Raw genomic sequence first — 17,672 nt, 5'->3', positions numbered from 1 at the left:
ACACTGCAGGAGACCCCTAAGGTTCTAAGGAGTACTTTCAAGTGGAATTAAGTTTTAACTGTTTCCCTTGTTTCTTCTACTTATTTCACATTTTTGACTGGCAAAGTTATTTATGAATCCAATTTCTTTTCTATGTTGGAATAGCATTTTCATCTTCACTACATTTGTTCTTAAGACAAGACCAGACTCTGAACACAAAAGTACATGAGAAAGATTTTGGTTCCATTCAGTTTCCAGTTGGTCACATAAAACTGGGCGTTTCTTTGTTAAATTTGAACTCTGTCTTTAAAGAGTGATCTGTCTCTCTGTACCGGGAAACAGACTTTAGCCAAATAGAAAAAAGAACTCACAGATGAATACATAGATGAATGGGATTGGTTCCAAAAGTACTGAGCTTCCATTCAGCTGAATTTTTCACACATAATTGGGTGAATATTTAGCAATGGTGTCACAGAGGAAACTCAAGCAACAATTGTGTGGTTGAACTTTTGAGGATCCTCCCACTCTCAAGATTTATATAGACACTCGTGATTGTGAACAACATATAGTGCTTACTCTTCTGTGATCTGGACAAGAAACAAAATTAAAAAATTTTTAAATCATTATGCTCTCCAACTTCCATTCCTGGTCGCATGAGTATGTAATAATTTTACATATCACTAATATGTAATTTAATACATAATACTCTAATATGCAATAACTTTTAAAATTCTCCACTCCCTATCTATTCACTCCCCAGCCTAAAACAGTTCCCTGGCTACAGATCAATATGCACCTTTATAACATCACAGAATACTAGACATTGAAGAGAATTTAAGATTAAGAGACCCTCCAGTCTTCTACTTAAAAAAAAAAAAAAAACAGGCTTAATTCATTTTATTTTTCTTATGTAAAAACTGTGTTGTAGCCACAGTTGGAGCCTGGGTCCCCTGCATGGAGACTCTGGTGTGGGTCTTGATGAGGTGGTCAGCAAATTCCTGACAGGAAGACTTGATGAATACAGTCTCCTTCCAGAGGTTAGGGGTCAGGTAGCTGTAGGTTTTAGAGATGGCATCAAAGGTGACCTTGGGAAAGTTCCCTAGGGTGGCAGTGTGGCCCCTGGCTGAGATGTAGCAGTCATCAATACCAGCCATCATTAGCAGCTTCTTGGACACCAGGGCTAAGACAATGCCAGTGTCCTGGGCGCGAGGATGAGGCGCACCAGCACAGAGCCACAGCCCCCTGTCACCTTGCAAGGGATAGTGTGGGGCTTCTTCTCCCAGTAGTCTCTGTGCATGGGGACAATGAAGAGCTTGGCCAGGATGATGGCCCCATGGATGGCAGTGGCCACCTCCTTGGAGTACTTAACACCCAGACCAATATGGCCATTGTAGTCCCTGATGGCAACAAACATCTTGAACCTGGTGCGCTGGCAAGCGTGGGTTTGCTTCTGCACTGGCATAATCTTTAAAACCTCATCCTTGAGAGAGGCCCCCAGGAAAAAGTCAATGATCTCAGATTCCTTGATGGGCAGGGAGAAGAGACAGATCTCCTCCAGGGACTTGATCTTCATGTCCTTGACCAGGCATCCATTCCTTGCCCTGGGCCTTTCCTCCACGAGCTCTCCGGGGCCCAGGCCCTGTTCACAGACTCGGTCCCAGTCCTGGATGCCACTGCCAAAGGTTCCACGGTTCCCCATCTCAGGCACCCCCACACCTGGCTAATTTTTTAATTATTTTGTAGAGGGGGTCTTGCTTCTTGCTATATTGCCCAGGCTGGTCTTGAACTCCTGGCCTTAAGCCATCCTCCTTTCTTAGCCTCCCAAAGTGCTGGTATTACAGGATTACCACACCAATCAGATTTTCTACTTTAAAATGGGAAATGTATTATGCCTTCCATTTCACAAAGAGGAAACTAACATCTAAATAGATTAAAGCCTAAAGTTGCTTACCTAGTAAATGGCAGGGAGAAGAATGATCAAAAGTTTTTGTTGTTGTTGTTTGTTTGTTTTTTCTGAGATGGAATTTTGCTGTTTTTGCCCAGTCTTGAGTGCAATGGTGCAGTCTTGGCTCACTGCCACCTCTGCCTCCCAGGTTCAAGTGATTCTCCTGCCTTAGCCTCCCGAGTAGCTGGGATTACAGGTGTGTGCCACCACGCCTGGCTAATTTTGTATTTTTAGTAGAGACAGGGTTTCACCATGTTGGCACGGCTGGTCTCAAACCACTGACCTCAGGTGATCCATCTGCCTCTGCCTCCCAAAGTGCTGGGATTACAGGCATGAGCCACTATGCCTGGCAGTTTTGTTGTTGTTGTTTTTTTAATCTAAAGGTTCTGTAACTCCAAAAAGTTTGAGCACATTCATAATAGGTTGTCAAACATGATAATTCCTGAGTCTGCATTCAATGCCCCAAACAGGATCTCAGAGCTTTCACTTTATCCAGAAGCTCTGGACTGGTACTTGCTGTAGGGTCTCCCAAATTCTTAGACTCTAAGCCACCATACATGCATGGGCTCTCTCAGAGTCAGAGGCAACTTCTGTAGTGGAGGTCTGTGTGGCGATTCCACCCTGTAAGATCTCCAAACCAGAGCACTCAGGATTGCTGGCAGGTCACTAAGGCACACTAATAGAGTCAAACATAACCAGGTATAGTTTTCTACCAAATTTGAGGAATATCAAATGAAAAACAAACAAAACAATCCCCCTAAATGGGGCCAGATTTACCAATATTTTATGTGTGGGGAGGGAGCGCTTGAATATTAGGGAGATCTGTTCATTGAGCAATACTTTCTGAGGACTCATTCATAATGCTAAAGCAAGGATTACTCAGAAAGGAAGCTAAAATGCCCTCCTTAGAAAGGAGAGTGATCCCATCTGGAGCTATGGGAGTACAGGGACTGTCTATTGTGAAAATAGGTAGTTAGGGACTTTTAAAAATGCAAATTGCTAGACTGATCCTTAGAGTGATTATGAGCTATTGTATCAACAAGTCCTTGGGGACTCTTGTAGACAGATGACTGACATATATACTACCCTGTCATGACCGAACATCATGCCTCTCACGTTAATGGCTTTCCAAAGAGCATTGATTGTCGTTAGATACCTCTATTGGGAAAGTCAATACATGAATGTACTGCCAAGTGAGGACTGTCATCTAACATTTTCTTGAAGGAATTTTGCCTTCAAAGAATCAGAAAGTATAGAGAATAATGTGTTTGTATTTCCTTTCCAGAACCAGATAAGAAATTGCAATGAGAAGGAACCCTAAAGGCACCTTAGAGAAGACTATGGCAGTGCCAATGTTTTACCTATTTTGGCTCATTTAATTCTCACAACGACTCTGGTACATAGATACTATTATTATCCCCTCTTTTACAGTTAATAAAACTGTAACCCAGAGAGGTTAAATAAATTGCCCGAGGTCACACAACTAGTAGGTGGTAGAGCCAAGAATTAAACCTGGGCAGCCTCGCTCTAGCCTCTCCATGCTCATAACATCTTTTTTTTTTTTTTTTTAACTAATTTTAAAAAAATGTATTTATTTAGAAGCATTCAGAATGCCAACAAAACAGCTGCAACTTTTTTTTTTTTTTTGCAATTACAGAGTCGTATTCAGTTAACAGAACAATTGTTTCATATAAGCTGCATCAGAGACAATTGAAAATGAAAAAACTACTATCCCCATATATAACTTACTCGTGCTGTACACCAACGAGAACCTGCTTTAAATTTTTATGCCAATTTACAACCCCTATACTGTACCAGGCAAGGTTAGTGGCTATGAAAATACCACCAGGACAGGGCTATCTAAAGACACATTTGGTAGTGTGTTAACTATACAAAAGAGGACACTGTACAGTTTTAAAAAAATTCTTACACAGTCTTACATTTCAATTTTTTTCTTTAAAAGGAGTGAGTTGTATGCAGGGGGGTTAAATGCTTTATAGACAAGAAAAAATCTGTGTTAGAATCAACTTATTTATCATCATCTTCTTCTTCCTCCTCCTCATCCTCTTCATCTTCCTTCTTTTTCTTGCTTTTTCAGCCTTGACGACTCCCTTTTTTGCTGCATCAGGCTTTTCTTTAGCTCATTATGTAGCAGTATCCTTTTCGTATTTTTCCTTCAGCTTCGCAGGCTTCTTTTCATAAGGCTGCTTGTCATCTGCAGCAGTGTTATTCCACATCTCTCCCAGTTTCTTCGCAATATCACCAATGGACAGGCCAGGATGTTCTCCTTTGATTTTTGGGTGATACTCAGAATACAACAGGAAGAAGGCCAAAGGAGGCCTCTTGGGTGCATTGGGATCCTTGAACTTCTTTTTTGTCTCCCCTTCAGGAGGGATATAGGTTTTCATTTCTCTTTCATAATGGATCTTGTCTGCCTTTGCCATATCTTCAAATTTTCCCTTCTGTTTAGCAGACATGGTCTTCCACCTCTCTGAGCACTTCTTAGAAAACTGAGAAGTTGACTGAAGCATCTGGATGCTTCTTCTTATGCTCCTCCCAACAAGTTTCCATAAAAAATGCGTATGACAACATCTTGCCTCTAGGCTTCTTAGGATCTCCTTTGCCCATGTTTAGTTACTTTTCCTTAGCAAGGCACAGAGTTGCCCAGTGCCCTTCTGGCTCTTACTTGTCCCGGTGCTGTCTCTATCATAACCTCTTTAAGTTATGTGAAAGTTACAACGTTGCCCGCCCCACAGTGAGAGCTAAGTAATCTCTGCTTCCCTTCTTGAGTGTCCATGACTTTCACGTTGTATGTCACAGAGTCATGGGTGAGCATGGAGACTGTACAGTGCAGGTTCCTGGTGTAACAGACAATTCCCACTCATGAGAGGAACTCTGGTACTGTGCCCAACAGAGTCAGCTATGACAACTTCACATTTCATACTGCATAGCTGCAGAGAAATACGTATATGAGAACCAGAGAGAAATGTAACTTACTTGCACCAAGTCTCAAAAGCAAGATTAGCAGAATTAGCCCCCTACCAAACTAACGGCCCTAGTCATACCCATCACATAATTTCTTTTTTCTTGCAGATTCAGTGAAAATAGGGCCCTGATCTCTCTAAGGGAGATGAGAGTATAGGATATTTTTTTCTAAAACAGAAGCAGAGCTTTAAAATACAAGAAAGTCACATATCATCTCCTGGTGAATCTATCACTGCCTTTGGCATATACCTTACCTTCCCAGGCAGTTAATGTCCAGAGGACAACCATAAACTGCATATTCTTATTTCTCTGGATACAGAATGTGCTCTCTCTCCCCAAGTCTGGGGCAATGGATTGAGAGCTAGTAGGCTCCAGTATACATTAGTGTTCCTTTACAATACTAGTTCTTCCAGCTTATCTGTCACCTAACACTATGTTAAACATACTAATACTTTTAACAGGAAAGGGAGAAAAAAAAAATAAAAAGGAAACTGAAACGAAGAGTGGTGGGGGGAGGGAAAGTAAGTATGATCATCTCTGCAAATAACCAGTGGCACACAGACGTAAGAGTTTATGACTCTGCAATCATCTCAGCTCCTTAAAGGTGTAGCTTTACTAGTTCCCCAAGTACACAGGTTACTGCCTTTGCCAGGACAGCATGACTCCCTTCAAGCAGGGTAATCTGCCACGCACATCAGGTCTGCCATGCAGTGAGGCATTTTAAGGAATCTGTCACCCACAGCCTACAGTTCCGAGAGTTAGGATCTGCTACCTTGAGCGACATGAAATAGCAAGCCCCTAGAAACTTCTCTTATTAATGTCATCATTCTCACGACATTTGGACAACCAGGAAAACAACCAGACCACCTTCTTTTAGGCTTTACAGACCACTAAGCAAAGAGGCCTGAGCTTTCTTCAATGAAACTTAGGGACATGAAAGTTCATGTTCTGACCCTGATCTAGTCTCTGTCAATGAAACTAAGTCACTTTCCCTTCTACTGTTTTTGTCTTCCTGTCTACGAAACATAGCCCTGATACCATTAACCCATTCCAGAAGATAGCAAGGAACCAGACAGATATTCTTGATTGAATTTCAAGTAAACCCCCTTGGGCTGCTTGTAATCACCAGCCTACTGCCTTTAGTTCTAATGTCAAACGTCAATAAAATCCAGATACTACATCTCTTCTCAATTTGGGTAATATTTTGAATATTTTACAAATAACTGCAGGCAACAAAGCAAGATAGACATGGAAAGAAGATATACAAATAGTGAGTTCACAGGGGGAAAAGGATAAAAATACAAAGGTGGGAAGCACTTCCTGGTTTTGGAATAAAAGACACAGTGGCAAAGGATGGCGTCCATGAATAAAACATGTAAGTATACAGAAAAACCACCAAAAGTAAAAAAACAGGAAAACACCAGAAAATATTTATTTTATATGAAGGTTACTACTGTTGGCTATAAAAAGAAATCCTTTAAAAAGTAAGAGTCTTTGGAAGCAAAAGATAGGAAGGTGTAAACTAATTAAAAACAGGCTAGCGACAGGCAACATCATGTGTATGCCAAGATGGAGTATAGCCATAAAAGCCTGGCGCACACATGCAGTGTATTAGGTTGAAAACGCATGTCTCTTCAGCTTCATATCTATTAAAGGAACAAACAATTTACAGGTTGCTGCATTATGGGAGTATGATATGTGGAGTGTCAATCTTTTCTCTTCAAACTCAACCATGTTAAGTAAAATCAATGATGGGGTTTGGGGGGTAGGGGAAGGAAGGGGAAAAGCAGGGAGAAAGAAAGTTTTAAAAAATCTCTGCCTCAGCAAAAGTTTTCATTACAATTTTAGACAAATGATCCCTGTGTCCTTCTCCCTTGCTGCCTGGGGCTCCATGCTATTTCTATGCAAATAACAACCTCGTGGTTTATATCTTATTATTTCCACCGGAGCTGCAGCGACATGACCTGAGACGTGTAAGAGGTGGGGGTGGGGGGGGCAAAGGGGGGGAGTTGGAGAGGAGACAGAAAGAGAGAGAGAGAGTGGGAGGGGGAGGGGGACAGAGGTAGAGAGAGAGAGAGGGTGTTCACTCAAGTGTGAAAAAATATCGTCAGGAGTGAGCATCAAGAACAAAAAAAAAAAAAATTGCAGGGATAACGTGTTTATTTCAGTTCCCCCTAAAACCCTCCAACCCCCCCTTCCTGCAAACCAGCACCTTTTAAAATTCATTGGGCATCAGGCGATCATGCACAATCCATCTGCTTTCACTTTATCATTTGCATTTCATGCCTCCTGGCTTTTGATGTGCTGATACTTTGATGCAGTCAGGAGACACGCATTATCATTATTTCAATTTTCAAAGGGGTCAACGGGATCGCCACTTGCACACACAAGATTTTTTCCCCCTACAACCTCTGAACACCCCCACTCCTTATTCTTCACCCCAATGTTTAACATAAAGGATGAAGACTCAAAAAGGTGGGGGTCAAATATTTACAGTCTAAGACTGTATATAAGCTTGCATATGTCTCCTACATTTCCACTTTACACAGGTACATACTACGAGCACCAAGGCTTAAGAAAGGAGGCTCTACAATGTTTCAAATACACAAAGACTTTCTCACACATGGACACTCAAGGAGGCACACAGACAGAGAAAGAGGGGGATCCATACGCAAGACACAGACACAAAGAGACAGAAAGATCAGCACCCACACAGAAAGAGACATGCACTCAGGGTGACTTGCACACACCCAGAGTACACAATACAGAGATACCTACAGAAAGAAAGGCAAACAGAGATGAAGAAAGACACCAGCACACACAAAGGCAACACGCACAAGGAGTGAGTCAGAGGAAGCCATCTGAGCATGGTAGTTTCCTTTTTCATACCTGATAGGCAAAGGGGCTGATAGGACATTCTGAATGAATTTGCATGAAATCGGGTGTCTTCAGCAGCACAGCTGTATACTTAAGAGGAGCTGACATGAAGATAGTGAAGCAGGCAGAGCAACATTAGGTAACCTCTGTATCTGATCACTCCCTTCAGCTAAAAACAATCATGTCCTTTTAGAAGTGAGCATTGTTTGGTAAGTTAAAGCTATAGCTTTATTTGTCTTTCACCCTGTAACTAAGCTTTTCTTTTAACAAGCAGCCCTGTAAGCTATGAAGGTGAATATAATGAATTTGATTAGAACAATTCAGTCAGATTTTAAGAAATCAATCTCTAATGTCTCTTCACGGCACAAATGAAATTCAACTAGCAAGTTTTCAAGCAAAACAAAACCAAAAACCCAACATCTGCTTTTTGTAATATTCTTTGTATATAATATAATATCGGGGAAGGGGGGAGAAAGAAACTCAATATAAGAAGATACATTTCAGAAGTTAGCTCTCTGACTGGGTATGGGAACATCATGGAAATATAGGTTTTTTAAGTACCATTATCTATGAGAACAGAATTTTTAAAATCTTTCAAATATTCTGTTCTCATAGATAATGGTACCTAAAATTATCTTCAGCATTCATCAATATCTCATCCTAAGAAGGTATCCAAAAAAGCAACTTAAAAAAAAACAACAACAACCGTAAGACTCTCAGCAGTTTCTCCCACTGCAATAATAATCTTTAACAGTAGTGGTTCACAACCTTTATTTCCAGGCTACTCTCCAAAAAGGGAGGAAGACAGCCAAGTTTGCCACTGTTAGCACTGCTGTGCCTTTCCTTGGTGAGAAAAAGCAAGCCCAGAGGAGGATACAGAGTTCATATGAATGCAGAGAGCAAGCTGATCACATCAAAGGATTCCTCTAATTTCTGACATCCACAAAATCTAATTAAACCAATGGAATTTTCAACTTTTTCCTAAATGGGAATGATAGAACACTTATCTTATCCTTACACTTGAAAGTCAAGACTTGATAAAAAGTTCCCGCAAGTAGAGCAAATGTAATATCCGATACAATTTAGTATGTGTATTAACTCCATAAGCTCAATCACCAAATCATGTTAGAGAGAGGAACGAGGAATGGGAAACTGAAATTTTAGCTCAATCACCAAATCATGTTAGAGAGAGGAACGGAAATTGAAATTTTAATGCAGGCCAACACTTTTCACCAAGAACTAGGTACTTTTTTTTTCTTTTTAAGAGATGGGGTCTTACTACATTGTCCAGGCTGGATTCAAACTCCTGGGTTCAACCTATCCTCCTGCTCCAGCCTCCTGAGTAGCTGTAGAACTCGGTACTTTTACTTATGTTTTCTCATTTGAGCTCCACATTATTTAAAGGTTTAAATTATTATCCCCCTTTGACAGATAAGAAAGCTGAGGAGTTGAGAAGTTATGTAAGTTGCACAAGGGCAGTCAGCCTCAGACTATTCCATTACATTTTTCTGGCCCTGAGGAGAAAATAATTTTCCTATGCTTGCAAAGATGTCAGAACTGCACTGTCCTTTATATATTCAGGTATTCTTAGATAGTTTTCACTCTTACAAACAGTGACTGCAACCACCCATTTTTCCCCCTTTGGAAAAGCCCTTGTAAAGTTGGATTTAAGAAGTACAAACCTTTCTTTGGAAGGGAAGATAAATCTTTATGCATACTCTTTCCCAGTAATCCATCCATGCATCCATTCACCCATCTTCCCACTCAATATTTGCCAAATATTTCTTCTATATACAAGAGACCACCATCGGTGCCCTTATTGAGAGGTGTATTTATAGATTTCACAAAATCATTAAAATTTGATAGTCTCAACACCTAGGCCAGTACCTAATTCATAATGTAGGTCTGAAATGGGAACTAGCACAGCTGGAATCAGAGACAGCTCAATGTCTGAGTACTGATCTCCTCACATCTTTTACTAATAGACTAAGAAAAAGAGAGGAGAGGAGGGACAGAACAGAAGCGTTCAATTAATTCTGTCTTTCCACAATGACACTGAAACGTTTAAGTGCTTTGGAGCAGCGGTTTTATATGGTTTGTTCACTAACATATACACAGGGCTTGGAACGGTGCCTAGAAAACCGTAAGTACTCAAAATAGTTGAGAAATGAAATGAATGAATGAATGAATAAAAAGGCAAGCAAGTCAATGGGCAGAAAAGATGGAGGGAGGGGGAAGAGATAGACTGAGGAAGGCATGGATTGAACTGCTTCCTTCCAATCAGGATCTTGAATTAAGAATTCACATAATAATCTTCAATCAGCTATGTAAACTTCTTCAAAACCCTAAAAACTTACTTTGTTGAGGGCTCCAGCTCCCGTTAGAATTAAGTGAGAATTCTCAACTTGGATGGTTCTCTGTCCCAGCCGGACAAGGTAAGCCCCAATCCCAATGGCCCGGCATGTCACCTTAAAAAATAATAAATTCTACATGTCACATATTTATGTCCTCTCTGAAGCTGTAAGAACTAAGGCATAAATAAGTAAAATCCAAATTAACAGAAATAAACATTGCTTTTTATGAAGTCTGTTTGATAACAACACACACAAAAAAATTTCATGGTCAAAGAAAAGAAAATACAATGATGCAAAATTCAGGCTGCGTGCAATGACTCATGCCTATCATCCTAGCACTTTGGGAGTCTGAGGTGGGCGGATCGCTTGAGCCCAGGAGTTCAAGACTACCTTGGGGCTGGGCGAGGAAGCTCACACCTGTAATCCCGGCACTTTGGAAGGCTGAGGCGGACGAATTATTTGAGGTCAGGAGTTTGAGACCAGCCTGGCCAACATGGTGAAACCCTGTCTCTAGTAAAAATACAAAAATTATCTGGGCATCGTGGTACGTGCCTGTAATCCCAGCTACTCGGGAGGCCAAGGCAGGAAAACCACTTGAACCGGGCAGGTAGAGGTTGCAGTGAGCTGAGATCACGCCACTGCACTCCAGCCTGGGCAACAGAGTGAGACTCTGTCTCAAAAAAAAAAAGACCAACTTGGGCAAAATAGCGAGACCCCCATCACTACAAAAAATTTAAAAATTAGCTGGAGGTGGTGGCACATGCCTGTAGTCCTAGCTACCTGGAAGCTGAGGTAGGAGGATCACTTCAGCCCAGGGGGTAGAGGCTGCAGTGAGCTATGATTGCACCACTGTACTCTTGCTTAGGTGATAGAGTAAGACCCTGTCTCTTAGAAAAAAGAAAGAGCGGCTGGGTGTGGTGGCTCGCCTGTAATCCCAGCACTTTTGGAAGCCGAGGCGGGTAGATCACGAGGTCAAGAGATTGAGACCATCCTGGCCAACACGGTGAAACCCCGTCTCTATTAAAAATACGAAAATTAGCTGGGCATGGTGGCACGCGCCTGTAGTTCCAGCTACTCAGGAGGCTGAGGCAGGAAAACTGTTTGAACGCGGGAGGCGGAGGTTGCAGTGAGCCGAGATCATGCCATTGCACTCCAGCCTGGTGACAGGGTGGGACTCCGTCTCAAAAAAAAAGAAAAAGAGAAGAAAGGAAGAAAACAAAAAGAAGTTAAACTAAAAGCTAAAACAAAGTACTGGGTTTATTTGAAAAATTCAGTTATTTATATTATCCTATCTTCCTATTATCATGTGTGATTAAAATAAAATTGTAGACACACAATCTTTAAGAAATGCTCTCATTTGGGATGGAACAGCAGTGATTAGAGAAAAAATAAACCTAGCCACACAGCCAACTCTTCAAAAATTTCACATTCTGGAAAGATTTACCAGGCTGATGGTAATGATCTCATTATAGGCCAATGAAGATTCTCCAGCAATCATTCCAGAACCTCGAAGGTTCTCAGGTCCAATTCCCTCTTCTTTCCCAATAATATCTGTTATCTTGTACCTATTGGATATGGCCATGTCAAATTATGAAGGTTAAACACAGTAACAACAAGCCATTAAAAGAATAATCACCATTAAAAGTCTGCTAAAAGTGCATTGAAAGCTTATATTTAATACCAGGGCTTTATGTGCTTCCTTTTATACTCTTCATTTATATGTATTTCCTTCTTAGCTTGGGCCTATTTTACCTGGAAGCAATATGGCTTAATAGGAAGAGCAAAATCTGGAATTAAGCAGATAGACTTTTTTTTTTTTTTGAGACGGAGTCTCGCTCTATTGGCAGGCTGGAGGGCAGTGGCATGATTTCGGCTCACTGCAATCTCCGCCTCCCGTATTCAAGCAATTCTCCTGCCTCAGCCTCCCGAGTAGCTGGGAATACAGGTGCGTGCCACCATGCCCAGCTAATTTTTGTATTTTTAGTAGAGATGGGGTTTCACCATGTCGGCCAGGATGGTCTCAATCTCTTGACCTCACACTCTGCCCGCCATGGCCTCCCAAAGTGCTGGGATTATAGGCGTGAGCCACCACGCCCAGCCAAGCAGAGAGATTTAAATCCTTGCTCTGATACATGCAGGAGTGTGACTCTAGAGATAATAATAACTTCTACAAAATGGGAATAATAATATCTACCTCTAAGGGTTGACAAGAAAGTTAAACTAAAGCAAACAAGGAGAAGGTTTGACGTTATAGATGGCCCTCAGATTTAAGATGCCCTCGCTTATTTTCTAGAACAAGTTTTTTAAAAGCAAGGTCAATGTATATCTCTATAATGAGCAACAGGCATCATATGAACAATTTTAGACAATTTTACATAGGAAGAGAATATCCAAACAGAGCGGTAGGGAGAATGAATGCTCAGCTTAGTTTCTCAAGTTAAAAATCCTCTTCTAAGGTGGGATGAAGCAAAGGTCAAAATACTGAACTCCCATTTCCACTCCTTCATAAATATCAAGTATATACACAAGGGTCCCTGGATATGTCCTCTGGAGGGGCAGGTGGAATGTGTGTAGAAGTGAAATGCTGACCAAGTTGTCCAGAAAGCATCCTGTGGATCTAGTGGGAGTCACTCATCTGTCTTCCTGGCAGGGGATTAGGAGTGATAGCTGATAATGGGAAATGGGAGATGGGGAATGTAACTAATAAAAGAAAGGAAAAATACAAAGTTGAAAGTAGAGATGGGCATATATTATTTATTGTTCCACCTATACCCAGAAGGCTTGGCAGTGGGCATAGTTTTATAAATTGAAATAATAAATAAGTACCCCATAGTGGCTCTTAAAATACTTCCTCCTGCCCCCATATTTTCCTGCTCCCTTCTTCATTTCCAGCCCTCCATCAATTCTTTTTCTTTGCCCTTGCTGTTGGTCTGTGACTTTGCATCTCTGCTTCCCAGATTCTGCTGTCTTTCTATTTTTAGCCTCTCCTAATATCCAATAATTTCCCAGTTCTTCCTTTTGTTCTGTATCTAGACTCTGTCCTAAAGTTATGTCAGAAATGAAGCTACTGTCCCTTAAGGGGGTTAATTAACTACATTAACCGTATATGTGTGTGTGTGCCTGTTCGTATAAGGTCCATATAGTCGTAAACATTCAAGGACCCAGCCAGATTTGCCTGTAACAAACTCAATATTCATAGATTCCAGCAATGAAGAGTTAAAAAATATCATAGGGGAAAAATCCCATTCAGAGTAGCAAGAAAAAATGCAAACTATTTAGAAATAAGCATGAAGAAATTGGCAGAATCTCACCATAACCATATTGTGCCCCAAGGCACCATGATGAACTCCCAGAAGCATTACAAGATATTTTAAATTTTTGGGAGAAGCACTATTATATGTGATATCTGTGACCCTATGTGAACTACTAGCTTTAGATAGTTCAGAGTAGTTCACAGTTTGTTAGAATAGTGAAAAAAAAGTGCTACATTCCTGTTGAAAATGTCCTATCTTTGCAAAGCTAGATTTTTGAAGTTTCTGTGAAAACTCAATGAAGAACAAGAAATGTGGGTGGCTATATCCAAGCTGATTCCAAGGTTTGAGATGTTATGCAGACACAAATATCTCATTAGTAAGTAACTGTAATTATTTAAGAATAAATTTTTTCAATTTATGTATATAATTTTTTCAAATGATTATTAAGTTATTAGGACACAAATACTTATTGTTTAACTACCTAATAAGCAGAAATATTACGTGTATCTTATAGTCTAGGGGTGCTATGAAAAAATTACTGAGACACTAAGGATGCGATGAACCAAGAAAGTTTGGGAACCTCTGGCAAAACCTATATGAAGAAAACTACAAAACATAAAAACAAAACAAAACAAAAAAACCACTCATATAAATGGAAAAACATACCATGTTTCTTTTTGGGGAAAGTTAGTATTATGAAGATGTCAGTTCTTAATGTGTAAACTCAATGCAATCTGAATCAAAATCATTATGAAAACTTTCTTGGAATTAGAAAAACATGAGCCTCTAGCCAAACACAGTGGCTTGCACCTGTAATCCCAGCTACTTGAGAGGTTGAGGTAGGAGGATTGAGGTCAGGAGTTCGAGACCAGCCTGGGGAACGTAGCAATAGTCTATCTCGAAAAAAAAAAAAAATTAGCTGGGCATGATGGCGCCTGTCTATAGTCCCAGTTACTTGGGAGGTTGACATGGGACAATCTCTTAAGCTCAGGAGTTTGAGAGTTCAGTGACCTATGATCACACCACTGCATCCCAGCCTGGGCAACAGAGTGAAACCCTGTCTCTAAAAACAAAAAACAAAAACCCTCTGCATTAAAAAAAGCAAAAGTAGCCAATAATACTTGAGGAAAAATTTTAAATGTGAGAAAATTTGTCCCGCTAGAATAGTTTAAATAGTGTGGTATTAGCCCAAGAGTAGACAGAACAAAAAAACATAAAACAATAAATTTTCAGTAAATAGTATTAGGGCAATGAACTTTTTTTTTTTTTTGAGATGGAGTCTTGCTCTGTCACCCAGGCTGGAGTGCAGTGGTGTCATCTCAGCTCACTGCAACCTCCACCTCCTGGGTTCAAGCAATTCTTCTGCCTCAGCCTCCCAAGTAGCTGGGACTACAGGCATGCATCACCAGGCCTGGCTAATTTGTGTATTTTTAGTAGAGATAAGGTTTCTCCATGTTGGCCAAGCTGGTCTCGCACTCCTGACCTCAGGCGATCTGCCTGCCTCGGCCTCCCAAAGTGCTGGGATTACAGGCGTGAAACTCCACGCCTGGCCGAGCAATTAACATTCTTAAAAATCTTGCAGATAGATTACATGAAAATGTTCAACTTCACTGGGAGTCAAAAATACAAGTTAAAATAACAATTGCCATTTTTATTCCATTTTATTAGTTGACAATAATCAATGTTGGCAGGGGTGAAGAAAAATTAAAGAGGGAAACAAATCCTATTCTATACTGCTGACAGGAATGCAAATCTTGGGAAGGCAATTTAAAATTATTTTTTAAAACCCTTTAAAATGGACTTTTTCACCTGTAATTTCACTTCTAGAAATCAAGCAAAAAGGGATGATCAGAGCTTTTAATTCCTAAAAGTTTATGTGAAACTTATATAAATGTCCCTTAAGGGGGTTCAGCCCAGGGATGTGAAAAATTAGAACTAATCTGAATGTTCAAATATATTTATTATAATAAAATACTATGTAGCCATTAAGCATCATATTCTTAAATAATGTTTTAAGAATATATGAAATTTTCCCAAAAATAGTTTTTAGTGAAAAGGATAAATTATAAAAGAAATTCTTTTTTTTTTTTGAGACGGAGTCTTGCTCTGTTGCCCAGGCTGGAGTGCAGTGGTGCGATCTCAGCTCACTGCAAGCTCCGCCTCCTGGGTTCCCACCATTCTCCTGCCTCAGCCTCCCAAGTAGCTGGGACTACAGGCGCCCGCCACCTCGCCCGGCTAGATTTTTTTATTTTTTAGTAGAGACGGGGTTTCACTGTGTTAGCCAGGATGGTCTCGATCTCCTGACCTCGTGATCCACCCGTCTCAGCCTCCCAAAGTGCTGGGATTACAGGCTTGAGCCACCGCGCCCGGCCAAAAGAAATTCTTGTTATAATCTCAATCACATAGAAAAAAGATAAGTCTACAGAAAAGACAGCAAGAGTATAACATAAATTCATAATCGTGGCCTAAAGGTAGGATTGTGGCTAATTTTTATTTTTTTCTTCATAATTGTTTACATGTTTCAGTTTTTCTAAAATGACTTAAGTATTATAAATGTAAAAACTTCAATCAATAACAAGGTTCTTCAGCTAATAAGTGGTAGGGCTGGATATAAAGCTAAGACATCTAGATTATGTTATCTTCAGTGTTCTTCAAGGTTATGAACAGCCGTACAATAAGGAAGAAAATACCATATTCTCCTTTCTTTAGTCATGACCAAATTATTCCAATACATATATACCTACCTGGATTCTCCTTCATCCTCCACGTGTTCACAATGGACAGAGTTGAGAGCACTGACTCTCTTATAATCTTGAGGGGTCAGATATAAATACCTGTATCCCTGTGAAGCACAAATAGTTTTTAACTCATTATTTGCCATTGTCATATAACCAGAAGATACAGCAAAGCGTACATAATGAAGCTTGCTCCACAGCTAGCTTTAAATTGCTACATCACTTCTTAGGTTTACTGTCTAATAGAATACCAGCACAGACAGTCCTCCTTTGAAAGATGGAAGTGCCTATTTTTTCAGTCACTAACTGTCCTTGAGACAAGATATCTTATAGCTGCAATTCTAAGTATATTCCATTCATTTCATTTTCTCTTTTTTTTTTTTTTGAGACGGAGTCTCGCTCTGTCGCCCAGGCTGGAGTGCAGTGGCGCGATCTCGGCTCACTGCAAGCTCCGCCTCCTGGGTTCATGCCATTCTCCTTCCTCAGCCTCCCGAGTAGCTGGGACTACAGGAACCCGCCACCTCGCCTGGCTAATTTTTTGTATTTTTAGTAGAGACGGGATTTCACCATGTTAGCCAGGATGGTCTCCATCTCCTGACCTCGTGATCTGCCCACCTCAGCCTCCCAAAGTGCTGGGATTACAGGTGTGAGCCACCGTGCCCAGCCTCATTTCATTTTCAACAGGGTTAAAGGGTCATTTTCTGATCTTTAGTGACATCTCTATTAAAGATATCAACATGAAATTAAAGAATTATGTGAATTACTGTTTTTCACTCTCTCAAATCCACAGGATCATCAAAATAAATACAAGCAAGGGATAACAGAGAACTGCAAATCTAGGAGATTCGATATTAAAATCAGAAGTCTATACAGTGCTAATAGTGAACACTGAACTCAGATCTTTTGTTTCTTCAATAAACAACTCCTAATGCCCATTTACGTTTAAACAATTATTCTAACATTTTATAATTGATTTATATGTATCTACACACACATCCACATACAAAATAGAGTTACATGGTATATGTGTTTAACTTAAGTGAATTAGTCACTCAGTCAGAAAAATAAGTAAACGCAGGGAAGCATTTTAAATACTATGAGAAATTATGCCCACCATTTAACTCGATAAATGTATGTCCCACAGTGAGCACAACATGGAAAAGACATAAATCTGCAATTGGTCTTGCATGATTTGTGTTGAGAATGCTTGATAGCACTGAGTGTCATTAGTACATCAGTCAGTACACATTTATTGAGTGCCTATTATGTAGAAGGTACTATTCTAGGCACTGGAAAAACAGGAATTAACAAAAATAGACACGAATTCCTACCCTTATGAAACATACCTCCTACTGGGAAAGCCAGCAAAATACACAAAATAAGTAAAATGTATGATGTATAATGTTAATGGGAATAATGTTTAACGAAAAAAAAAAAATGAAAGAGAAGGTAGACAGTCCAACTTTTAGAAAAAATAACCAAGGAAAGCCTCATTGAAAAGTGTCATTTGAGTAAAGACCTAAATGAGCTGAGGCTATGAGAC

The 17,672-nt window shown here is 40.2% G+C and overlaps 1 protein-coding gene and 1 pseudogene across 4 annotated transcripts in view; both read right to left on the bottom strand.

Moving 5' to 3' along the window:
• ACACA (acetyl-CoA carboxylase alpha) overlaps window positions 1-17,672 on the bottom strand; it is a 360,465-nt gene that overhangs the window by 57,568 nt on the left and 285,225 nt on the right. For all 4 annotated transcript variants that reach the window (XM_011953628.1, XM_011953625.1, XM_011953626.1 and 1 more), the window contains 3 exons: window positions 16,139-16,236; window positions 11,585-11,705; window positions 10,144-10,254 (listed from right to left, as the gene is read on the bottom strand). In XM_011953628.1, coding sequence (XP_011809018.1) covers window positions 10,144-10,254; window positions 11,585-11,705; window positions 16,139-16,236 — 330 coding nt within the window. The remainder of the gene's footprint in view (window positions 1-10,143; window positions 10,255-11,584; window positions 11,706-16,138; window positions 16,237-17,672) is intronic.
• Window positions 867-1,595, bottom strand: LOC105520143 (annotated as a pseudogene).

The sequence above is a fragment of the Colobus angolensis genome, unplaced genomic scaffold (assembly GCF_000951035.1).
Source record: "Colobus angolensis palliatus isolate OR3802 unplaced genomic scaffold, Cang.pa_1.0 Scaffold37, whole genome shotgun sequence".
Lineage (NCBI taxonomy): Eukaryota > Metazoa > Chordata > Mammalia > Primates > Cercopithecidae > Colobus > Colobus angolensis.
This window is presented reverse-complemented; position numbering and strand designations above follow the sequence as displayed.